Source organism: Gallus gallus, chromosome 1 (assembly GCF_016699485.2).
Source record: "Gallus gallus isolate bGalGal1 chromosome 1, bGalGal1.mat.broiler.GRCg7b, whole genome shotgun sequence".
Classification (NCBI taxonomy): Eukaryota; Metazoa; Chordata; class Aves; order Galliformes; family Phasianidae; genus Gallus; species Gallus gallus.
In genome coordinates this window covers 176,319,705-176,345,548 of record NC_052532.1, presented here as the reverse complement: position 1 = coordinate 176,345,548, position 25,844 = coordinate 176,319,705, and the positions used below count along the sequence as shown (strand labels likewise).

The 25,844-nt window shown below is 43.9% G+C and overlaps 1 protein-coding gene across 2 annotated transcripts; it reads right to left on the bottom strand.

Moving 5' to 3' along the window:
• Window positions 1–480: 480 nt before the first annotated feature.
• On the bottom strand, window positions 481–25,481 carry GPR12 (G protein-coupled receptor 12). 2 transcript variants are annotated; one of them, XM_025146842.3, is made up of 2 exons: window positions 25,333–25,481; window positions 481–25,000 (listed from the first exon to the last, which is right to left on the bottom strand). In XM_025146842.3, the coding sequence occupies exon 2, from the start codon at window positions 24,901–24,903 to the stop codon at window positions 23,905–23,907; it is 999 nt and encodes a 332-aa protein (XP_025002610.1). In that variant the 5' UTR covers window positions 24,904–25,000; window positions 25,333–25,481; the 3' UTR covers window positions 481–23,904. The 2 variants fall into 2 exon arrangements, with proteins under 2 accessions (XP_025002610.1, XP_004938835.1); XM_004938778.5 differs by having other exon boundaries at window positions 481–24,916.
• Between the last annotated feature and the right edge of the window lie 363 nt (window positions 25,482–25,844).

Below are 25,844 nucleotides of genomic sequence, written 5' to 3'. Positions count from 1 at the left end.
TACAGTGACTGGTCAGCTGTGGATCCTGTCACTGCCTTCACCATCACTATGAGAAAGCAAATGGTTCCTGATCTCCAAGGGAAGAGCCCCTAGCACCCTCACTGAGGTACAGTTAGAGCTCTCTTGCAGTGCCCATGTTCCCTACTGCTAAAGAATGTGGTTAAGGGAGAAGCCAGCTGAGGTGTCGGATTAGTACTGTGTGAAGGGTCCTAGCACATTTATATGGCTTCTTTTTTTCCTCTCTCACTTCTAGAACTTCTCCGGATACTTGGAAGGATTTGAATAGTTGGTAGATGGAAGATGTTGGCATCTTCTGCTGTCCCTTTCCAGTGGAAAAAAAAAAAAAGGGATAATTTTTCCCCTGAAATGATGAAGGCAATTGATGGTTTTTGAAGCATCATTTAAGTGCAGCACTCCTTTCATTGTCTGGAACTTGCCAGTATGTCACCCTGCTGGTGTAAGAATAGATCGACGCTGGAATGACAACTAATCTTTAATGTGAAATACATTGTAGAATCTTTAATTTACATAGAGATGAAGCCTGCTTACAGGGAATAGAAATCAATAGTGGCTTTTATATCATCCTCTGGGCAGAATACTAAATCGGAAACTCTGTGATGTCTAAACTGCATCAAGAGATTACAAGCCAATAGTACTAATAGCATAAAAAGGATCCGTTTTGCCTTTCTTAATAAACTTGATATATTTGCATTTTCCAGATGGTTTTTGTGTTCTCTCAGAACAATAAATGTGTTGCAGACGTTGCCATTTTATTAGCCTTTGCAGTTATGGCAAGAAGCTTGCGATTCCAGATGCCATATAAACACATGAAAAAATATGATGACCCCTGCAGTCTATCCCAAATTGGAGGGATAATTGGCAGCAGCAATGCTACCTGAACAGAAGCCTTGGCCACTTTTTATTGCCCTCCCACGAGCAGAGAGATCTGAACTGCACTAAGTGTTACGCTGCAAAGATATGAAGCAGCGAATGGGTTTAGATTAAAAGAAGTGATTTCAACAAAGGCTGTGTTGTCAGTGCATACACAAAGCGTACGGTGCCATTCCCAGCACAGCTTCCCTCTGGCCTGGATCTGTCCATAGTGAAACCCCAGCAATGGTCTGCGCTGTGTCTGGGAAGGAAACTGCTCTCTCTTCATTCTGTTGTTCTTCCCTCTGAGCTGGCAGGAGCCGGGTAACAATCTGCCTCCACAGCTCTGTTCTTCAGGCTCTATTTTTCTACAATTTGCTTTGATCTTGAGCAGAAGAGAAAGGTGACAATGAAAGAAAACATTTCCATCAGAACAATGTCTCTTTCCAAGAGCTTGTCACAACATGAGATACAATTAAGATTGACTGAACACCCACAGTTGGTACATAAAACCGTATGCTGTGCAGTTCATGGTGAGTCAGAGGAGCAGAGCGCAGGGAGCACAGTGCGCCAGGACGTCTGCACTCCTGGCTGGGTCTCTGCATGCTGTTCTGCAAGTCTGAGTTGTTCTTGGGAAAGGTGCTGGGAACCAGGAACGGAGCCCATTTCTTCAGGTGTGAGTCTGAGCAGAAGACAGCCACGGGTTGCTGTGCTTTGTCCACTAGCTCACCTTGTAAGGAACATCAAGCTGGGCTTCTCGTTCTGATGGCAGTCCTGTATGCATGATGAAATTCTGAAAAGATCTTCAGGCAGGCTGTCTTAATAGCTGGATGAATTACCTTTTTCTGAGTACATACATTGATTTTCAAGAGAATTATTCAAAACTATGACTTTTGTGGGCCAAGGTTTTCTCTACAGAGTATCTGGGAGTACAGAAATGAATATTGAGCCAACTTGGCTGACAACCATCTTAGTGCAGCTTCTGCACATGCAGCAGAAGTGTACAATCAGTGTTTCTTCAGCAAAGCTACTCTCTAGTGCAGCATTTAAAGGCTTATATCTTCATAGAATGGCCTGGGTTGAAAAGGACCACAATGATCTTTGAGTTTCAACCTCCCTACTATGTGCAGGGTCGCCAACCACCAGACCAGGCTGCCCAGAGCCACATCCAGCCTGGCCTTGAATGCCTCCAGGGATGGGGCATCCACAGCCTCCTTGGGCAACCTGTTCCAGTGCGTCACCACCCTCTGGGTAAAAAACTTCCTCCTAATATCTAACCTAAACCTCCCCTGTCTCAGTTTAAAACCATTCCCCCTTGTCCTATCACTATCCACCCTCATAAAGTCATTCCCCCTCCTATTTATACGCTCCCTTCAAGCACTGGAAGGCCGCAATGAGGTCTCCCTGGAGCCTTCTCTTCCCCAAGCTAAACAAGCCCGGTTCCCTCAAATCCCATCTTATACTCCTTGTTTCTTAATTTCTCATGCTCTCATGCAGAAGTCCTTTGATTTCTTTGGTGGTGCCCTATCTAGGCAAATAAAATGTGAAAAATAACTTTTTTTTTTTTTTTTTGAAGATGCATCCAATTTAATTAGTTATTTCAACAAATGATTTCTTTCAAGGTAATTTACTTCAGTTTACCTACACACAATTCTGTTGAAGCACCCAGTCTGGATTATACAATCAGCAGTAGTGCAGCCAGCAGCAACGGGGAGGTGATCACCTCTGTACTCAGCTGTGGTGAGGCCGCACCTCGAGTACCATGTTCAGTTTTGGGCCCTGGAGCTCTCTGATCTTGGCTGCACTACTGGCCACCAAAACCCCACCAGACATCAAGGCCTTGGAGTGTGTCCAGAGAAGGGCAATAGAGCTGTGAGGAGTCTGAAGCACAAGTCTGATGGGAAACAGCTGAGGGAGCTGGGATTGTTCAGTCTGGAGAAGAGGAGACTCAGGGGAGACCTTATCGCTCTGTACAACTGCCTGAAGGGAGAGTGTGGTGAGGTGGGGGTCAGCCTCTTCTCCCACGTAACAGCAATAGGATGAGGGAATGGCCTCAAATTGTGTGAAGGGAGATTCAGATCAAACATTAGGAAAAATTACTTCTCCAGAAGAGTGGTCAGGTGCCGGAATGGGCTGCTCAGGGTGGTGGTGGATTAACTGCCCTGGAGGTGCTCAGGAAACGTGGAGATGTTATACTGAGGGATATGGTTTAGTAGGGAAATACTGGTGGTAGGTGGATGGTTGGATTAGATGATCTTGGAGGTCTTTTTCAACCTTGGTGATTCTGTGACTCTATGATTCTTGAAGTGATCTAAACGTAAAAAGCTCACGTGAATGAATGGCAAGAAATGCAGCAGACTGTTCATCATTCTGTCCTACCTTATTTTCCCAAAGATGAATCTTAGGATCTGATGTCGTCAGGAGTGCACACACTTTGCTGCATTTTCATGAGCTTCCAGTGAGGATCTGATTTCTCTCATGAGCAGCTGTGCAGTGCTGGGTGCTGTGTGAGCTCACATACACATGCTTACCATTCAGTGTGTACCTGACACATCCCTAGCAATATACTGGCTGTTCCTAGCTCACCAGTAATTTCAGTAGTTTCAGTAGATCGATTTTAGAATGAACCTGAAAAAGAACTCCATTAACAAGACTTTCAGGGATTGTGTAATGCACTCCTCATTAATAGAAATTTCCACCCACCTTCATTTCCATGTGAATTCAGAGAGTGATGTAAGCACACTGCTTCAGGTGTGACTTTCTGTTTCCTCCCAGTGTGTGCCCTCTACCAAACTGACGGGGTTTTGGCAGCCAGTAGTGCAGCCAAGGTCAGAGAGCCCAGGGCTCAGGCTCTTATTCTCTGGAGCTGATGTAAGCAACCTGATACAGGTCACATAATTTCCTTAAGCACCACTTTTCAAAAAGGGCAAGAGGACAAAAGCATAAAACCAGATTAAAAAGCAGTTTGTGAACAGGCTTCCAAGCAAGTGGTTTGTGCAGTTATCCAGGACACGAAAGCACGCTGCTGCTTCAGTTACCTGGGCATTTGGGTGCACTGTCAAATGGATAAGGAGGAATTTCTGTAAAGTGTGGGCTCCCACTATTGCATTCTATTATTTCAGCAAAATTATTTTTAAAGATACAATGTCAGAGATGCTGGAGATGATGTAGAAAATAGTATTAGGGAATATATAATAGTTCAGCAAAACACTGGATGCTATAGAAACGTTATTTCATAAACATCAATACCTGCTCATCAATGCTAGCAGTGTACGGGATGTTTGCTTTGTTTATCTTTTCTTTTCCTTCCCTGTGTATTCGGTCTTATGAAGTTGCCATTTTGGCAGTCCTGGAGATGGTTGGATTAGGTGACCTTAGAGGTCTTCTCCAACCTTAATGATTCTGTGATTGTGATTCTGTGAAAGCCATGCTTTATCCAGGAATCGTGCCTTCTGCCTGTGCCTCAGTTACGTCACTTACATGCACTCAGCTCTTTTCCAGTCCGGCACTGTGAATAGAAGTGCCAAATGTTAGAGCAATTGTGGGTCAGTCCCTATCAACAGTCTGAGACCACTAAGTGATTTTCAATGGACTGGGAAATCATGGTTAATAGATACAGTTTTAAAATTTGCATTGAATACAAGTTATCTACATTAGATTCTAAGGTGAGGACCAGGGTATATCATGCCAAATTCCCTGCAGAGACAGTATCCTGCCTTGACTGCTTTAGATGATCTGACCTGGAGGACATCAAGAACACCTACAGCTTGGGCTGGAGCTGCACGACTGTGAGCCATGTGGTTTCTCAAAGGACACACTTGTAATGCTGTCTTTCTACCTGTTTTGGTCTATCTGTTGCAGAGACAGAGACTCAAGTGTTATTTTTATATTTGAAAGGCTATTTCTGCCTCTGGTAGGACATAAACACATTGTGTGCCAAGGAAGACCTTGGTCTAATTTAAAATAACATTATTTCCAAAGCTTGTGCCCCATGGTAAATCTTTTTTAATACTTAAAATTACAAAGAGCATCATATGTAAATGGAAAAAGTAAAAGGCTGGGGGCCCATTGTATTTAGCCTGTGGAGGCACTGATGTCATTGTCTCATAGTAAGAAGCCATTAAACTATGAAGTCAGACCACCAGTATTTTAAAAGCTCTTTTATTTTACATGCATTTATTCCTCTACACAGCCCAATGGCCAAAGCCATCCCATCATCAGCTATGGGAACCCATGTTTCCTGGGGACTGTCACCCAATGCTTACATATCTGGGTGTTGAAGGAGACTGAACTTGCTTCAGCTTCCATCCATTAGCTCATCTTACATCATCTTTTTTTATTCAGGGGCTCCTCAGATCTCCAGTTCATTCCATATGGTATTCCTAACACGCTATACTCATGTCACTTTCTAGCTTTCATTGAATAAGCGAAATAGCTTGTGTTCTTAATCCTCCCCCTGCCCATAAATGTTCTTTATTAGGCTCTTTCTGATGAGAAAAACACTTTTACAAGCATGAGAACAGATTGGGTGGCAATGTTCAGCACTATTCTCATCTCAGTGTACAGAGAAAAAAAAAGGCAAAATCATCCCATTCAAGGACTTAAGACAAATTGGCTATAGTTATCGAGCCTTAGGTCCCCAAAGTGTGTCTGTCATTGAGCACCAATGCACAGACCCAAATGGAGGTGTCCTCTGTGGCTGCTGCCGGTTGGGGTAAGTAAAAGTTTTATGCCCATCTTCAAAAAGGGCAAATACAGGGAACTACAGAAGGCAACTGCAACAGCCAGCACAGCTTTGGCAAGGTCACAGCTACCTCTGCGGTGGAGTAAGGGAGAGCAGTGGGGCTCATAACCTTGTCTTTGGCAAGACTTCCAGCATGGTTTCACTGGGTACTCAAGGAAGGCGTGAGAGAATGAGTGGACTTGCAGTCTGGAAGGCTGTCAGGCATGAAGGGTCATTTGATTTGAAGTCCAGCTGGTAGCTAATTGTAGCTAATGACAAGAGCTGTTCTTCACAGGCTGATACATGGGCCAATACTGCCTAACATTTTCATCAGAGACTTGAGTGGTGGGACAGGATCCATGTAAGCTCACAGATGACACCAAACTGGGAGGGGCAGGTATGCTGGAGGGCAGAGCTGCCGTTCACAGATATCACTGCTTTTTGAATTTGTGTTGGAAAAGACTTTCAAGATCACTAAGTCCAATCTTCAGTCTGATCTGCTGATTCCCATCACTGCCCCATGTCTATTAGTACCATGTCTACATCTCTCTTAAATATCTCCAAGCATGGAGATTCCGCCACTGCCCCGGGCAGCCTGTTCCTACCTTTTCCATTCCATTTTATGGAATTCTAAAAGCGTTTACTTAGCTCCCCTCTGTTACTAAATTTGTGTTATATGCTGGTGGGATGTTGTCTCAGGGTAACAGCACCTAGGGGATTGTATCCCCTTCTCACAGTCTGTCCGCCCTCCCTACAGCTCCACGCACACACATCAAGATAAAATCCTTCCTCTAGGCTGGTCCAAGCTGCCTTCTTCCCAACCACCTCACAGGCATCTCATGTGTCATCTCCATACCTCACAAGCTGCTCCTGATGGAGAACAAGAGGGAAAGCAGAGCCAGAGGTTGTTTCCTAAAGTCTTTTATAATGTTCACTGTTGAGAGGACAGGCTCTCACAAAATACACAACCTGGCTCATTACCCTGTTTATTTCTGAAATGCCACGTCCTAAAAGTCTGTGATGATGTGCGTGTCTGGGTGCAGTCATGCTCTTCTACTTGCACACTTGGTGTCTTAATGGCAGTGGAATTTCTCTGAGCCAAAACCAACCTGAGGTCAAGCACTGGGCTTCTGGTTTCTTCATCAGCAACAAACCCATATGCTCTCCTGAGCAGGATTTTGTTTCTAGTTCTGTTTCTCATACCTGCTACAACCCAGGGTAGTCACGGGGCTCTACACAGCTGCTAGGTGGTTTTTAGATGGAGTTTTAAGGATTGTTTTTGACTTGGAAAGCTGCAAATGGCCCTTGACCTTTCTGCAGGAAATATTCTCTCTGCTGCTGTGGAACCAATTGATGCTGATTGCAAAAAAACCTCTTGGGCTCTGTCTCTACCAGGAACAAAACAAAGCCATTCCTCATCTGTGTTAGCAAAACCCTACTAACCATGAGGCTTTCTGTAACTTTCATATTAATTAAGAGGTCAAGCAAACCATACACTTCTTACAGCCTTTAACCTGATCCAGAAGCTCCCAGCTGCTGCATCTCCGGTTGGATTTCTGCTAGCTGGGACTGAAGACATGTCTGCAGCATGCAATGGAAGAGAGTGCCCAGATCCCAAAGCCCCACAGAACTCACAAAGCATCAGTTTCTTTCCCACAGTCTGTTACTGGAAGCCTTTCACATTACTGGCATTTGCCTCTGCATCAACAAAAAGTTGATACCATCCTGAAGGGTGGCCATGGTCATTTTAATCTTTAAAGCTAGCATGGGATGGTGTGCTCTTCTAGATGATATAAGGTGTGGACAGGGAGACATAAAAGCAATGTGGTGGAACCTACCTTTTGCAGGAGTGGAAATCGTTCAAAACTTTAAAAAAGAAAGATGTTAAACTCACTGTATTAATTTCTGTCAGGCATTCATCCCACAAACGCACAGAGTGAGCTAATCTTTCTTACCTGCCACTTTCTCACAGCGAGCACTGGGGCAGGGAAGCAGGAAGGACGAGCAGCAGATACTTGTGTTTCCTGTGTGCTTGTACCTCTATCTGCTCATGTTGCCACCTGCTGTGAAGTGTTTTACACGTGCTTGCCAAGGATTCCTCATCTCTGAAAAAAATATCACTACTTTGTCAAAAATGGCCTGAACTGTTCTGCATACGGCCTCACCTTTCCATGTGCACTGACATCCTTCAAGGTACGTGGCTGCTGCTATGGGTTTTTCCTGCTGGTTTCTGCTGTGAGGATCAGTGCCCTGCTGACTTTTATCTCAGAACAGCTTTCCAGAAGGAAGGGCTCTCCACAGTGATACAATAATCAGGGAAGCTTTGCCTACTGCTGCAGCACAATTCTGTCTGATGTTAAATATGGAATCCATGGATATTTTGACACATGGAAAAGACCTGCGCTTGGGGAAGTCCTTTATCGTATGATTAAGCTGTCATTTAAATGGTGTAAAAAATAACTTCTACGTGGAGGAAAAAGCAACAGTCTTCTTGCAAATCACTGCTGAAGGTGAGATGACTGAAAGGAAAACAGCAGCACTTTGTTCTGTTTTTAACTTGACTAAAACAAAGTGTCGCATCACTTTGTGAAGCAGAGGAAAAGATGGAGATTCCACTGCTTAGATCTCTGGAGAGAGATGTGTATGTTTAATGTGTGTTCATTAAAAGAGCCTTTAATAGAATCAAGAGGAAGCAGAAAGATGCTGAACAGAATAGAGAGAGCTACTGGGTTCTGACAAATGCTTTGTCTCATCTCTGGAGAAGAATACATTCCCTGGTAAGAGAAATTAAGTGTAAATGTGAAGAAAACACCAAGCCGACGTGAGCTGGAAATCAAACAGCTGCTGTGGCTCTGCTGTGTATGTGCTTCCACCACCACTGCCAAGCTGCACATCCATGGGACAAGTCTGGCTTATGACATGTCCACTGATCACTGTCCAGGTGATCCATCACAGGAGTTTGAGCAGCGAACACATCCTAGACAGATAAGTGTCTGTTTCTACACCTGCTCACTAGCTGGCATCACAAGTGAGAGATCAGCCTCTCCACACGAGCAGCAACCAGCACCCTAGTGCTCCTCTCTGGGCTCCCCTTCTGCTAGCAGAGAAGACCAAGTTTAGCAAATGCATGGTGAGGTACAGAGGTAGGTTACTGCTGCCATCTGAGGAGGGCTGCTGCTGCTGTTCCTGGTGAAAATTGGGCCAGCCTAAGCTAGCTTGTGAAAACTGTGGTAGCAGATGCAGGGAGTTGCAGTAATGTAAGGCTAAGCGCTGCCACTGGTGCCTGTTTTGGCAAAGCTGTGGCTCGCCAAAGGCAGACTAGACCTGGTCAGAATGAGCCTGATGACTGAAATGGACTAAAGGGTTGTGATATTTTTCTGTGACTTCTTCCTAGAAGGAAAAAAAAAAAACAAAACACAAAGCCAGCCTCCGCACAGAGAGCTATAGGGACTGAAAATATGCTGCTTAATTAAAAATAAAAACCAATCATCAACCACAGCAACAAAACCATCTTCTTTATTAGTTCTCCCAGAAAGCTGTCTGAAGGGATTGGGAATCCAGCACTGACAATAAATCCTAGAGTCTATTTCAGTGACCAGACTGCAGAGGCAGCCAAAACATAAACGGAGAGGTGAGCTGCTGCTGCTGCGTGGCCCTGGCTGCACGGCCCACACGCAACCTTGCCAAGCAGTGAACTCAGCCATATCTACAGAGGAACAGAGCCAGGGGTGAGACCGAGGGGAGTGCAGGACCTTGGAGAGGGTCAGTGGGAGCAGTGTGGAAGCTTGCCTGCCCTTGCTTCCCTCTCAAGAGCAGGGCATCTTACGGACCACTCGTTTTGATGACAGGAAGGAAATATTCTTCTACCGGGTTGAACTGGCCAATCTAGTGCCTGAGACTCTGGGGGTTGTGAGGACAGGCTCTCTTACCCTAACTTGCTACATTATCTGCATCTTTCTGCATCCCTTGCCCTGTAAGTGGAATGATCTGGAGTATGATGATTCTTGTACTTAAAATCCTACGAGGATGCACCTGAACTTGACAGAGCAAAATGATGATGATGGCAAATTCACTGCATCTTAAAAACGTGTTTATTTAGGCTCTCTGTCAAGTGTGATTTAGACCTTGTATGTCATGATGAAAAATAAAGATGAAACCAGTTCTGCTAGGGCACAAATGGGAAGAAAGTGTCCTTGTACAGAAAAATACCTTTTGTTGTCAGATAAAGAACCCCCTGAGTTGAGAGGCAGTCTTTACAATTAGCACAACTTAATGCAAAGGAAAGGGATATAACATTTTGGCAGATATATATATTTCCGCTGTGGGGTGAAGGTGTTGAGCTGCTGGCTTTAAAAGCAGTTCTACAAAGATTTACTTAGGGCCAATTAAAAATAACTTTAAAAGGTGGCTATGACTTGGAAGCTTTTAAGAAGCCTGAGTATCCGCAAACGGAATCGTCTTTGACATACATAACAGATCAATGGTATTTCTTATATAGTTCTCAAGTGATGAGGGTAAAATATCCATTAACTGCACAGGCCTCACACTTCGAACAGATACTGAAATTCTGGCTGTGGGATGCTGGTGAGGCTGTAGGTGCTCTCTGATTTCCTGCTAAAAATAGAGCCATTCATAATCATTTAGTAAAAAGAGAAGATATGCTCTACTTAGTCCAAATGTCCACCTAGCCAGCAGCCTGCCTCCGACGTGACCTACAGACACATAAGAACGTAGGAACAGGCACATGCATCTGCAACACTGCAGCTGAGTCTCCTTGAAAAAAAAGGGCAACACTGAACTATAGCTTTAATTTCAGCTAGTGAGCCTAATGCAACAGCATTTTCTTTTGTTTACTACAGCATGGCAATCATTTGATGTGCTTGACGGATAAATAGCTTTCAGTTACTTTATCCTTATAAATATGCTTACTATTATTGGCCAAGAAAGTTTTCTGTTGTATAGCCATAATAAAAAAATCAGCCCTTTCCCTCTGTTTAGCTCCAGACACAGTTGACAATGATATCTGATATTCAACCACAGTGCACAGAATGCTATACATTAGGAAAGGAGGCAGTTTGGGATTACTGGGTGAACCAGGCACTGACAATACCTTCAGTTCTCTATTAATTCTAACCACCCTTACCAGTAGCGCTGTTTCCTGAGCTTGTGATGCTGCTGCATCACTTTGCATGGAGAAGGATGTTACCTGAACTATACAAAGATGCAGCCAGGATTTCCTCCAGTTCCTTAACACCATTAATGCTTCCATTATTTTAAAAGGAATCCCTTTACAATTCTGGCTGAGTACCATTAAGATTTGGCAGGTTTTTACTATTATTTGACTTATTGATCTTGACTGCCATTTTGCCCTCTTGATGAGATTTTCATTTGAGACTGCTACTTTAGACTTGTGGTCATGCACAGTGGTGCCCAAGGAGACCTTCAGACAGCTCTGGCAATGTGATGTGAATGGTTTTGGCCATTTTCATGCTACTTCACCATCTTTTTCAACCCTAACCCCAGCCTCCTCCCAGACAACCTGACCCTAATTACCTTTTCAATACCGGTTCCCATTTTGGTATGTGTATACACCAATTACTGTTTCAGTACTGTTACCTAGGTAATTTACCCTTCTACAGTACTATTGAGATGCTCACTGAAGCAGTGTTGGGCCTGCTGGATTCCAGTACCAAAAGATTCCCAGCACCACCCTTCAATTACCTGCAAAATTTGGTTGCATCCCACAAAACTTCCCTTACCCACCTGTAAATTCCAGCCACCCTTTGTGGTGTTACCTAACTTTCTTACACCGTTATCTGTCATGTAGAACAATTTCTCCCATTTCAGCCGGTGTTTCTTCCACCCTGCTCAATAAGCTTAACTTTGAGCCATCTTCCTGCTGCCCCAGCAGAGTCAACTCTTCAGATTCTTCTCTCTGCAAACAAAGTATCCAACATGAGAAGATTTCTAAGTCACTTTTAATAAGTATCAATGCAAATAATTAATTTTACTTTCCTCCACAGTGTTTTTATGACTGCTTATTTTTTGTACTTACTGTATCCACAGACTGTCTGGGCAAGCTTCCTGCCTGTCATAGTTTTTATTAGTGGTTTCTTTATGCTTTGACATGTTGTGCTCTTCAGAGTCTTCTATGATTTGCCTTATTATGACTATCCATTTAACTAGTCAGACGTCTTTTCATTTTGGGTATTTTGTTTCTGACAGCTTTCTTAACCTCTTGCTTAATCTCACACTTTCTGTTATTCTTTCAGCCTTTTTTGAGAGGAAGAATACATTTATTTTAGATGCCTTACTGGGGGTCTTAGAAGAATCTGTGAGCTGCCTGCCAGCCATTCACCATTTTAGTTGCTGCTTTTATTAGAAGCAGAATTCATCCTTACAGCTTTACCTCATTGAAATGGATATTATGGCTTCTCTTCTAACAGTGCTGAATTTTAATAAATAGCTGTTGTTACAGAGCATTTATTTGATAATTATATGTTGAATTTCAGCCTTTCTTCTTCCCATTGTCTCTATCAGCAAAGACAGAGAAAAATGTGCAAAGGAGAATGAGACATTCAAGAACCAAGCCTCTACCTTTACAGAATACATTTGATATCAATGTATTACATATTTTTTTTCATATTTATTGTAATGTGGTTTATGACATGTTGTGGCTTCTCTGTTAGATGAAATGTTTATTTCCCCTCCCTCCATATTGTTTTTCCCATTAATTTTTATTCAATTTCCAGTTTAGTAGATTGCTTGATTGGTAGTACTGGCTATAGTTTAACTGCAGAAAGAGAAACTGGTATACCCCAGCTTGCCCCTTGCTCTTCTCCGTTACATTGATTCTTCTTCTCTAGACTAAGCAGCTCGTGCCCACATGTCTGATGTGAGAGCAGGAGAGGAGAGCTGTGTCTGGGATGGCAAACATCACTGGGATTTTCTCCAGCTTGGAAGGCAGAAGATACAGCTGAGCTGCAGGACTGCAGACCTACGCAGTACAGCCTCACTCTCCATTACTTACCTGACCATCTGTCAGTCACTAGATAAGTTCAGAAGCCAAGTTTTCATTGACTACGATATGGAATAGTCAGCTTTAAAGCTACAGATGTAGCTCTTTCCAGCAACGTACGTGTCTGAAAAATAAGATGGCCACTCAAGAAAATAATTCAAAACACACACACACACAAGTGAATTCTCTCCCTCTTTCTCTGAAAACGAGACAGTTCACCATTTTCTTTTTGCCTGTCTGTCAGAATCACATTGGAAACACAGAATGGATTGTGAGCCTGATTTGGAGCTATTTAACTAGAAGATCAGACCAAATGTAACTGAAAGAAGAATTCAAGTTAACATAGTTGCTTTCAACTCTTGTCTACCCCAGTTAGTGATCACTGACACTGAAACATCCATGTAGTAGATCCCCTACAGATCCTCTTCTACACAGCAGCTGAGTTTTCTTCACCAAAAATTGAGCGCATACCATGAAAATAAATGGCAGAGGGACAGAAAAGAAGTAGAAATTAATTAATTTTGAATTAAAATGTAAACTTGAAAGGATGCTTTGGCACAACCCTGCATTCTAGAATTCCTTTCAGCTCTTCTTTCAGACTTTGTGCAGAAAACTGGAGTTCCTGCTACTTCCTTCTGTGGTGTCAGGGGATCAACAAAAGTTCAGCTGAAGTTTGCACATCTGAATTTACCCCCCTCCAGTTCAGTTAGTATCTTCTGCCATCTCTTTGCATTAGAACACACTTAATTTTGTATTTTTGGAAGAATACAGTTATGCTGCTTGAAATGTGAAATGCAATTAAATGGACAATCATTCTATTATTCTTTTTTTTTAGAAAGGAAAATTTATTTATAGTTACATATACCACATATAAAATTAACATTGAACTGAAATATGTCATCGTTTCAATCATTTATGACTAAACACTTACAATGTTGACTACAAAACTGTACAGTTCATATTTTGTAACTGATGCTTACAGCATAGTGCAATTGTAACCATTTATTAACAAAATAATTTGTGCCTTTTTTTAAATAAAGTGCATTAAATGACTATCTTGTATACAACAAGAAGCTCTGTAGGTTGCAATCCAAAGCTTTAATCTTAAGGGAAACTGAGGCAAAGATGTTTTGCTTCCCTTTAAAATGATTTTATATACTGGCAAGCTATGGTTCAAACTTCAACCACAGTTAAATCAAAAAACCTAACTAGTATAAGAAATAACCACCACACTCCGCTACATACTAAACCAGTAACTGGTTCTTGTATAAAAGCACAACACACAGAATTCAAATTATTGTTTTAAAGCCATTTGTCTCATAGTGGGATATGTGGAGTGAAAACAATCCCTGTGCAGCTGCTTTTGTGAAAGCTTTAAGAATTCCAAAAAACCACACAGCAATCAGGAGTACCAGCAGTTTGCATGAATTGTGCAGTGTCTCCTAGGAAAAGCTCTCTCTGAAAAATTCACAGATGGACATGGTAAACCATAGGTTATTTCTAATTGTATTTGGCAATAGAAAGAAAGTAGAGGTCTTGGTAGTAGGCCTAGAAAACTATGAGTGGTTCTATCAGCCCAGGGTAATCTAAATTCCATGGCCTGGAGTGAAATACAGAGTTTTATAGCTTTATTTCAGAGGCACAGTTATAACATTCTATGAAATTTCTTTGTAAACACATTTACAATCAACTTTCATAGGTTTTGGCTGTGACAATAAAGCCGAGACCAAAAAAGGACGATGTAATGGTAGACTTCAGACTAAAAAAGTGCAGGCATGAAAAATGGATAGAAGTCTAACGTGGCTACTTCTAGACAAAAAGTAGGAAGCCCCTTTCCTAGAAGAGTCCATATTGTCCTCCCCTATACACACATGGGACTGCTATCGGCTGCAGTGGAAAATGCATTTAAGCACAAGCGAGTAACCCTAGAGACTGCCTGAATATTCTGCTGTGTACATAATCCATTTACCTGTCTTTTCAGCTGCAATACCCATTCCGTGCTATTGGCACAAATTACAAGCACTGTTTCCAAACTTTGGAAAACTACATCCTGCTTCTGTACAGGTTAACCTGTGGGACCAGCCTGAGTGCAGGAGCAGACTACCACGCCTTCAGCATGCTCTGTGGTCAGCTGTGTAAAAAGCTGCATGCTAGGGCATGCTAACACCCTCAATAGTGAGTTATTCCCCTCCTCCCAGACTAAAGGCAGACTCTGCTTACAGTGAATGGGAAATGCAAAAGAAAAGAGATGAAGTTAGGTTTAAATGTCATTGCAGAACACTATTTCATACAGTCAGAAAGATCTCTGCTGCGAGCAGAGCTCGCTTCCAAAAGCAGCATGCTTTGACCCTAGGATTAACACTGAAAACAAAGCCGTACCTGTGTGCCATTTTGTTGTGAGCTCTGTGGGGCAGAGGCACCACAAGAAGGACTGAGCGTGGCTCATGTACTGAGGGAGTAAACTGTCAGAGTGGAACCAAAGAGCAGCAAAGCAAAAACCCATGGATGGAGCACAACTCCCTGAACTCTACAGGGACATAAAAGGGACACGGCTACCTCTGTTTCCAGAGGAACAGCTCACACTGCTTTCATTTGTGTTCTACAAAATAACAACTCAGCAGTTGAATTCCCTATTATTTCGATGTGTTTCATCTTAGCACATGCTGCAGTAAAAGGAAACTTCGGTGGGAATCAATATTAATCAAGGCATAAATAGCTCCACACCTTAGTCCCAAATTTTACAGATCTCCAAGGAAAAGCCGAGAGGGATGGCTCTGCCTGGAGAACAGGGGGCGCAGGGGGATCTCATCAATGTCTGTCAGTACCTGAAGGGAGGGTGCCAAGAGGTTGGAGCCACGCTGTCAGTGGTGCCCAGTTCCAGGACCACAGGCCATGAACACATGCTGACACACAGGCGGTTCCCTCTGAACACCAGGAGCACTGTGGATGACAGAGCATTGGCACAGACTGCCCAGAGGCTGTAGATTCTCCTCCTTGGGGACCTTTCAAAATCACATGGGCATGGCCCTGGGTGTCCTTGTTGGAGCAGGGATGTGAGCAAATGGATTCCAGAGGCTCCCTTCAACCTCATTCTTCCCTGTGGTTCTGCAGTGCAGCGTCTTTTTCCAGAATGCTTCTGAAGCACATATGTATCTGGTGAGCTCTTTAAAAATAAATATAGAAGAATTTTTAGATACTGCAGTACCCTGCAGGTTAGCATCAGTCAGTGCAAAATGTGCACCTGTGTCAGATGACTCAGCAGACTGCTGTTTAGACTTGCGATCTGTGCAGTCCTGTTTCCAAAGCATTTATGAAAGACAAAGGGAGAGAGGACAGGGAAAGGTGGTATGCAGGAACATATAACTGCTATATAGGCTCATGTCGGTGGTAAATAACCCTCCTGCACTCTGTCCTAGATGTGGTCATGTAGAATACACCTGTAAATTCCAAAGACGGGTATCCAAATTCAAGACATGAGAATTCACAATCACACAGAATGACGGAGGTGGGCAGGGACCTCCAGAGGTCACCTTGCCAGGTGACACCAGGGCAAGGGCACCCATGCCCAGGTCCACGTGAAGATCTCCAAAGAGGATATTCCACAGCCTCTGTGCAGCATGTGCCAGTGCTCCATCACCTGCGCACTAAACAACTGCTTCCTGATGTTTTTCTTTTTACAACCAAATCTATTTTGTGGGAGTCTATTTCTTAGAAGTATAAGGTCATTTCATTTTCTAAGGTAGATCTTTAAAGGACAGATTCTTCACCATATGCAGTTAGACTTGCTTTGTCCATGAGAAACCAGGAGCAGGTCTGAGCACAGACATCGTGGCATACCATATATTTGGGATCAAATGATTTAAAGGATTATCACCAATGTAAAGAAAATGAGCAGCTCACTCATTTTTTTCCTCTGAAAGTAAATCAGGTAAATTTTCAGTGGGAAGCAAATGCTCACAGTTGCTTAATTTAAAAGTGCTGCCGATATACTTGAAAGAGTTAAACTATAAAATCATGGGGTTAACACTGATTCTCTAACTCTTCTTAGTTAAGAAATCTATTTCTGAAGTTTGTACAGAGCTATGAATTCATCAGTGTATTGTCTTTCAAAAGGTTCCATTGAGTAGAAATCTACAAAAACCTTTGTATATGAGCTTTTATGTAAAAATGTAGCACTGTACTTACACAAAAGAATGAGGCAAGTTTCTGAAATAAAAAGGACTGCTGGTTTTATAAGAGAGAAACTCTATTGTCACCTGTTGAATTACTCTTCACTACTGGTTTGATGAAGCCCTTGAATGTGCAACAAATGTTTCTAAGTGCTCTAGGATTTTAAAAAGGTCTGTCTTATTTAGAGATAATCATAGAATCTGTAGAGTTGGAAGGGACCTTTGAAGGTCGTCTAGTCCAACTCCCCTGCAATGAACAGGGGACATCACAGCTTGATCAGGTTGCCCAGGGCTTGATCCAGATGCATCTTAAAAATCTCCACGGATGGGGGCATCCACCACATCTCTGGGCAACCTGTGCCAGTGCCTCATTGTAAAAACTTCTTCCTTATATCCAACCTAAATCCCCTCCCTTTGAGCTTGAAGCCATCTGCCCTTGTTCTATCACCACAGACCCTACTGAAGAGTCTGTCCCCTTCTTTCTTAAAGCTCCCCTTCATATACTGAAAGGCCGCTCTTGGGTATCCCTGGAGCCCTCTCTTCTCCAGGCTGAACAGCCCCAGCTCTCTCAGCCTGTCCTCACAGGGAGCCATTCCATCCCTTGGATCAATTTTTGTGGCCCTTCTCAGGACCACAAAACCCTCCAACAAGTCCATGCATATACAAATCACTTCTGTAGTACTGGGACAGAAAAGTCTCCCCCCAACCCAGGGGGGAACCCATAGTACCATATCTTGTTCAATACTCATTACATCAGCAAGAATTGGTAAAAATTGCCTTCATGCACGTAGAGTGCAAAACAAAAGATGTGGGGAGGTCAGAAAAACTTCCTCAAAAGTTAAATCAAGGAATTTGGGATGGAATGTTTGATTGAGAGTTTTATTCTCAATCCATGTGCAAAACCTCCCCTGGAAAATTTGCCCATATCCTTTCAATGGCACTGAATTAGTTTGCATCCAGGCACTGAGGCACTGCCTAACTGTAACACAGCTTCATCTAACCTCCCTTCATTGTTATTTTTTTCTCTTCCAGAACAAGTCTGTGTAACAGTGAGATATGCAACAGTTTCTTCTTGTAGTCTGCCTTCCAAGACCCAGACCAGTTTTGTGAAGAAACTTCAGTGCAGGGGTTTTTATCACAAAGGCAAGTTGTTCTTGAAGATACAGCTCCTGTAAAGTTACTGGCCCAGATGCTCCTCAGAAAAAAAGGAATAAACGCGGATTTCCTGTAGAATAACCTGCTCTTGGCTCTTTCTAGTATTTTCAATACTTATCCACAAGTCTTCTCATTTGCAGTGGAGCCATTTCAGACTATATTAATCTGAATAAAACTCAGGAGTTCGTGTGTTCAAAGGAGGAGCACTTCACTTCTGATTGTATTTCCTCCTTTCTGTTCTTCAGACACCGTTCAGCAATAACAACAGCAATGCTGGTCTCAAGGGCGCAGGGACTGCTGCACTACACCCCACACCAGCAGCTCTGTAGCATCCTTCAGGTGCTCTGCGTATGTCATGAAAGGCTCAAGATGCATAGTGCAAAATGACTTTTCCTTCCCAGGGGATGCTTTCATTCAAGCATCCTTCCTATCCAAGCTCATGCACCAAGCACTTGGCTGATTCCCCAGGCCATAAGGACTTGTATCCCCCCATTTTTCATCACCTCCTAAATGTGAAAGCAGCTACCATTGAGATTTTTGACCCATTAATGGGATCTGCAAGTTCTTGGTCCCAAGAAGTCTTTCAAGTTTACTGGGAGCCCTATCATTTTACTGAGAGACAGGGAGGTAAGCACGCTAATTTACCTTCCCTGTGTTATTTTTTACCTATTACATATGAAGCACAACCCTTCCTTTTAGTTTCTTCTTTATAAGCAGAGATTCTGAGGTCTTACTTTTTCTTCATTGCACATCTCTGGACTACCACTAAGCCAAAATAAATGTGACACTGGAAGAGAGGAATAAACACCACTTTATAAATCAGCATTCAAAAAACTAAGGAGAAAAATCAGAAAATTCGATTTTTTTTTTTTATTTCCTAATTATAGTAATGCACCATTATCTGAAAACTCCTTTATTTTATGAGCAACACATGCTCTCAAGTAACTCTGCTGCCTAATCCCAATCAAGTTACAGAGGGATTCTTCCTAACGTGCAATGTCTTGCTCTATTAGGACTCAGTTTATTGCACACTATAAATTATTTGAAAAGTCTGTACGTCATGAAAACGCATGTAGATATTTAATGCTACCCTTTATTTCTTCCACAGGTCCTGCTGCATCCTTCACCCTCCCCAAGAAGCATAACGCTGATATCACTTCCAGAATAGCTGGCCAGCAGCACTTGAGTATTCTCAATACTCTTAACTCTTAATGTGGGAGCTGCATCCAGTGACAGGCCGGCTGATGTTGTCTTCTGGCAGTAGCATGACCCAATGAAATGCCAGCCATCAGCTCCTGGCACTGTTCTCACGCACCCAGGACTTGATCTGTTTACAGAGCTGTTCCGTCAGACTGCTTTGTACTGGCAACCACTCTGGTCCCTCTCCTCATGCTGCAAAGCTTTGAAACTGACTTGTGGGCACTCAGGGTTATCAGGACAGTTGCCAGGTAGCAGTTAGCTTCTGTTTGAAGGACAGAGAACCACTCAGTATCTCAGAAGTAACAGAAGAGTTGGTGTTTTTTAAACAGTCACCACTCTGTCCAACTGTTTTTCTTTCTTAACTGTACATATAAAAGGCAGATCCACACTTAATAGGGTTCTGAATGCTCCAGAACACCAATTCTTAAAGTAATTACTTAATATTTAAGGGGTCTGAATCTTAGTGATGCAATTTCATCCTAATATTCAATCACAGTGCAGGTTGCTCAGTGCTCCAGAGAAACAAATACAGGTACCATATTTTCAGAAGCTACGTTTGCCCTAAGAAAATGAGGCAACAGAAGAATAACTCTTTGGGGACAGAACAGCAGCCGGCCTAAGCCAAAACTCACTACTGCTTGTGGAGGGATTTCAGTCACTCCAAGACAATTTCAATGCTGTCCCCTGAATGTGAAGGATGGATGCAACTGCTTCTGTCACCGGCTGGCTGTGGCAGGAAGATACAGCAGCCACAGCAGGCCTTTTTCAGCCGGCTTCCAAACATCCCAGGTGCTGGCAGGGGGGATTCTTTAGTGGTTCCTTAATCTTGTTCTTTTAAAAACCAAGCTGCCTTCAGAACAGGCTAGCACCAGTTATCATATCCATCTTGATATACCCACCTTGATGGGCACCACAAATTTGGGAATTTACAGGCTGAGTAACAATCAGCAATGCTGAACACAAGTAATTTATCCAGAGACCAACGTACAGCTCAACATCCAACACAGAAAAGAGCAAAAATCCCCTCTGCAGTACGTAGCTCTCTCTTGCATACAGCATGAATTCAGCATCCAAACACTAAGATAAGCAGCTATTGCTGAGTAATCTTATTCAGTAATTCAAGGACTGTAACACAAACCAACCAGAAATAATGTCCCACGTCAGTCCTACAGCACCTGTTTAATGAAGGAAGACTTCTCCTTACGCAAATTATTTTTTATCTAAAGAATATATTGCTTCCTCCCTATTGCTCTGAGGTTACTCAGCAGTTTATAGTACCTGCAACATGGAGGATTTTATTGCTGTTATACTAAAACTGTTTTTCCCTTATTGCTGGAATTCTCACTGCTAGGAGAAATGGTTAAAATAATACAATTAAAATAAAGGCTTTGAGGTTGAACAGATAACAAAAATGACTACAGCATATTTAACTTCAAGGTCAGATAAGTTAATAAATAAAAGTGAACTTCAAATCTTTAAACTGAATGACTACTCATTAATAAAAAGAATCTGTTGACATTATGATGAAGATACTTCACTGTACCTGGCATGGTGAATTTTGATGCACAGGTGTGCTTCAATGAGGACAAAAACAATGACATTCCTGCAAGCTGTCCAGATTTCTGCCAGTTTCAGAGGTATCTCAGATGGATATTGGCACCTAACCCCAAGGATCTGGGGCCTACACTGTAACTGCCTACACACTCTAACGCAAAAGCAGCAAACTACTTAATTTCACAGCCTGAAAAGCAGCTGTCTTTCATGCGTTTCTTCTTATAGAAGTGAGGTAGGTGGCTTTGTACCCACAGCTCGGCCCCTGCTCTCAAGAACTCATTCAGAGGTGCATTTAATAGCATCTCACTACTACTGTAAACCATGCCAGAGCTCAATCTGACAGCTATGGACAAACCAAGGTTACTGACTTCCAGAAGGATTTTCTGGCCTATTCTGCATAGTCTCAGTTTAAGACCACTTCTCAAAGAGCCAGCATCCTCACTGGACATCACAGCAGCAGCAGAGGAGGCAAAATCATGTTTCTCACCTGTCTGTGGTAAAAGGTAAACGAGTTACTCATCAAATGAGGGCAAATCATGCCCCTGTGAGCCGTTCTGGCTTTTTTTGTAACTTCTATAATTAATCCTTCTCTCCTCTTTTTGACTCGAACTGTTCCTGAGGAGAGGAGGTTCCAATCACAAATCTCTCTGCTCTGGCACAAGGAAAAGGTCGGCTCCCCTGACGCTGTTGAAAACCGTAGAGGATTTAAGCAGCCTGTGGAGCGAGGAAGATGACAAGGAGCAGTGTGAAAGAGGGGATGACATTATTTCCCTCTGTGCTGGTTTTTTTTTCTAGCTTCCCTGCCACCCAGGTGTTGCAGAGAGAAAAACACTCGTGCCTGCAAGGCAATGCAAGGAGATGAGAACAGGTCTGCTTAAGCAGCAGAACAGCTGCCCTAGGGACTGAATTACGGTCACAGTTGTAGCTGCTCATCCTCACCACACTTCCTCAGCAATTTGATTCAGAGGAACAAAAAGAAAAAGAAAACAGCAAAAAGAGGGGGCTAGACTTCGTATCACTTTAACATATCTCATCTGTTGTCTTAAGAGCCACTCTATAATATTCAGCCTCTCTATGTTATTCAGTTCATGCCTTCTACCGCCATTTAATCTCAGTACTTTGCATACTTGCAAAACTGCACGCATACACAGTGTGGATATTTATGACTTGATTATTTCTTATACAAAGATCTGTAACAAAATAGGAACCTGACAATGACTAGAATGTCATGAGCATTCCTAACCAGATGAAGAACACCAACACCCTGCACAGAGTAGGGGCCACGTTCTAACTGCACTGAGAATGTGTAAGTCATAGTGAAGCCATGGGAGCTGCAAGTTCACAGCCCTACCAAACCATGCCACGCAATTATCAAACTAATCAGCTTACAAAGAAAGAGCCAAATATCGTGAAGGTTGAAGCAGGTAGATAATGGAATTTGAACCCAGCATCGCAACTTAATTATTGCTCGTAAAACCTCTACAGAGCCTTGTTTGTAGACAATTCATTCACATTTGAGATTCAGCACTGCGTATAGCGTACGATTCTTAACGTCACAGAAACTCTGCCACAAAAAGCTACAGTCATCCAAACATCCATGTGAAAAGGACGGGTTCCGTTTGGAAAAATCCAGACCAGCAACACAGTTGTCTCTACTATTTATACTACACAGGTATATTATTTCATTGAACTGTAAATATTGCTGATTTACACTTGAGACTTTTTGTTTTAACTGCAATTGAAGATACTGAAGCAACAATACAGTAGGCCGACTGCGACGTTCAGGGGAATATAACCTCCTACTGATGTCAGGGCATTAACACATGGAGCTCCCATTAACGCCAGCGCAAGAGGTACTGCAAACTCCCATACACTGACGTTAGAATAGACATTGAATTTCATAAATCTCCCAGAAAGATTTCCTCTCTGACAATCAAGTCTTGACATTAGAAAGCAATGTTTTATTTCTATTGCATCCTAATGTGGCTCCAGTAAGAAATAGCTTTTAAACTTAACCATTCATGAGAGGAAGCTCTGCTTTTTAGACCAGAACTATCATCTTATAATGAAGAGAACTGACATGCATACAGTGAGAACCACCCCAATCTGTAATGGACAAAACTGCCAGAAAGGGAGAAAATTTTGCTTCATGTTGCAGTTCTGGTTGCATACAATTATGAACCAGACACGCTCTGAGGATTTATAAATTTCTACATTTTAAATTACAGCAGAATGGTGAAAACAAGTGGCAATCGTTTTGACTTGGTAACAAACTTAAGTGGAAGCATTTCACGTAGATCCGAAATATTAGGTTATTCCATTTGATATTTCACTATGGAAAGACAAAACTTGTCTAAGACACTTCAAAGTGTTGCCTCTGTTACAAATGCAGTCAGAAGAGACCACGTTGATTCATCAACTCTGAAACTCCCCAGTGAGTTCTCTTAAAATTAATCATATAATGAGGCCTGATGTCCCACATCTAAGAGAAAACAGCGGCCTGACTTCTGAGTAGGAAGGCAAAGCCTACCTTCTGTTTCAATATCCAGCCAGAACTCGGTAGAGAACAGGGAACTCTATAGAAATAATGATCAACCTAATTCATGCCGAGATGTAAAATAAAAGCTATACAAGTACTTGCTCACTTACAGCAAACTCATTGCACCGAGATTATCACAATGAATACTAGATAGATCAGTACAATTGGCCATTATTTTGAAGAGCATTCTGATGATATAAAAATGGGTCTGTGGGAGCAGGACTGTTTTTTTTCCTTCTTCTATTTTTTTTTCCTACTGTTTGAATAAGAACTAAGAGAGGAAACATATCCTGACGACAGACTGTAAACATGCAGTATGGCTGAACTCAATCACATAAACAATTTCAAATGAGGTATGCTATTTAAATCCATTTTTAATTAGCAAACTTAATGTAAAATCGTGGCAAGCATGGCAAAGTCTGGGTTATAAATATCTAACAAAAAGACCCTGAGCAACGTTATAAATCTGTAAGAACACCAATTATTTTGATTTTGGAAATCTCCCTTTTAAACCACTTGCTTCATTTTGGTCACTGGGGTTTGCAAAAGGTCAGCACGTCCTGTGGCTCTGATCGGAACCCATCACACGCCGCTTAATGAATGCACCTAAACCAAAGACACGGTCACGAGGATGGCTGGGAAGGAAGGTGTTAAGGAGCGTCCTGCCGGCCACCAGTCAGACATCGCTGGGCGATCTCGCTCTCTGAGACAGGTTAGAAGGAACGCAGCCACAGCAGACGAGCCACAGCGCTTTCTGTATCTCCTGGTTTCTAAAAGCATATATTACAGGGTTGATGATGGAATTGTAGGTAGCTGGCAGGAGGGTGGCATAGGTGTATATAGAAGGATAGGTGTAATCTGCTATTAAAGAATAGAGCGTGAAAGGCATCCAGCAAGCAGCAAAAGTCCCCAAAATAATGGCCAAAGTAGACACTCCTTTTCGGGTGGTCACATAGTGGGAAGTGGCCAGGAAATGGTGCTGCAAGGCAATCTGATGGGCATGGCGCATCACGATTTTACAGATCTGAATGTAGAGCTGCAGCATGAGGGCAAACATAAGCAAGAAGGAGACCGAGAGGACCGCCGCGTTATTTTTAGTGAGCGGTCTGATAACACTGCAGGTGGATTCATCTCTGAGGCAGTTCCAGCCCATCACGGGCAGCAGTCCGATACAGATGGCTGCTCCCCACAGCAATATAAGCATGACATAGGTAAAAGTGACAGTCCTCTCCGAATTGTAAGTCAAAGCGTAATAGAGGGAGAGGTACCGATCGACAGTGATGGCCAGCAAGCTGCCAACGGACGCGGAGAAAGAGGCGACAATCAGTCCAACTGTCACCAGTTTGGTGGCTTCGGAGCGCAGCAGGTATGCAAACACGAAATTGACGATCAGTCCGACCCCCGCCAGGAGGTCTGCCAGCGCCAGGCTGCCTATGAGCAGGAACATGGGCGCGCGGAGGCTGGGGTTGTGGAAAATGATAAGCACCACCACGGCATTCTCGCAGGAGATAAGGGTCCCCGAGGTGCACAGGACAATGTCCCAGGGGTTCACCCAGAGCTCTGGCTCCGGCTCTACCACAGGAACCAGGGAGGAGCCCGAGGCATTCTCGGTAGAGCTGGCTTCTACGCGGTCCTGAGGCAGCCAGCTCGCATTGACCGTCGGCTCTTCATTCATTTTAACCCCGGTTCTTCAACGGAAAGACACCGTTTTACCGCCCGCACGCAGCACTGCGGGCAGCGCCCCGAGAGAGCAGCGCCCCGGGCGGCACCGCCTGCCGGGAGGGCACTTGTTACATAAACGGCACCACAGACAGGATGGGGGGGGACGGGACGGGACCCAGAGCTGCCCCAGCACCGACCCCCGCTGAGGGAAAAGCACCACAACACAGCCCCCCGCCTCGCAGCGCCGCAGAGCCGCTATGCCGCAGCCGGAGCCGCGGTGAGCGTTACGGGTGAGGGGGCGGCGGTCCTTCCCCGACCCCCTGTAAGGAAAGCCCCGCCCGGAGGGAGGGTGGGGGAGGGGGGCGCGAGGTCCTCCGAGGTCCTCACAAACTCCACGCGGGCACCGCAACCCCCAGGCAGCCCCCCCCCGGCACGCACACACCTGGGCTCTCCCGGAGGACGGGAGACGAGGCTCGCAGGGTCCCTCTGAAGCGGCCGCCCTCCACCGCTCGGCGCGAGGGGCCGAGGGCGCAGCGCAGGTGCGCGCGCTCGCCCCCCCTCCCCTTCCCCTGCGCGCGCAGCGGTTCGGGTGAGAAGAGGAGAGGAGAGGGGTAGGCGGCGCGCGCGCGGCCACGTGGACTCTGCGCGGGAACGGGGGTTCGCCTCGTGCTCGCGCGCCTGCGCAGATGCCTCCTGCTGCGAGGCGGGAGGGCGCCGCTGAGGGAGCGGGTGGGAGTTCAGTGCCCGGTCGGCTATATACGAGAGCTCCTTGTGCAGGGCTGTAACAAAGAGGGCTCTGTGATATAGGGAGAGCCGCGAACAGGAACAAGGATGTGATGTTGGGGGTGTGGGGTAAGCAGTGAGGTGGACTGAGAACTGGCTGAGTGGCAGAGCTCAGAGGGTTGTGGTCAGCAGCACACAGTCTAGTTGGAGAGCTATAACTAGTGGTGTTTC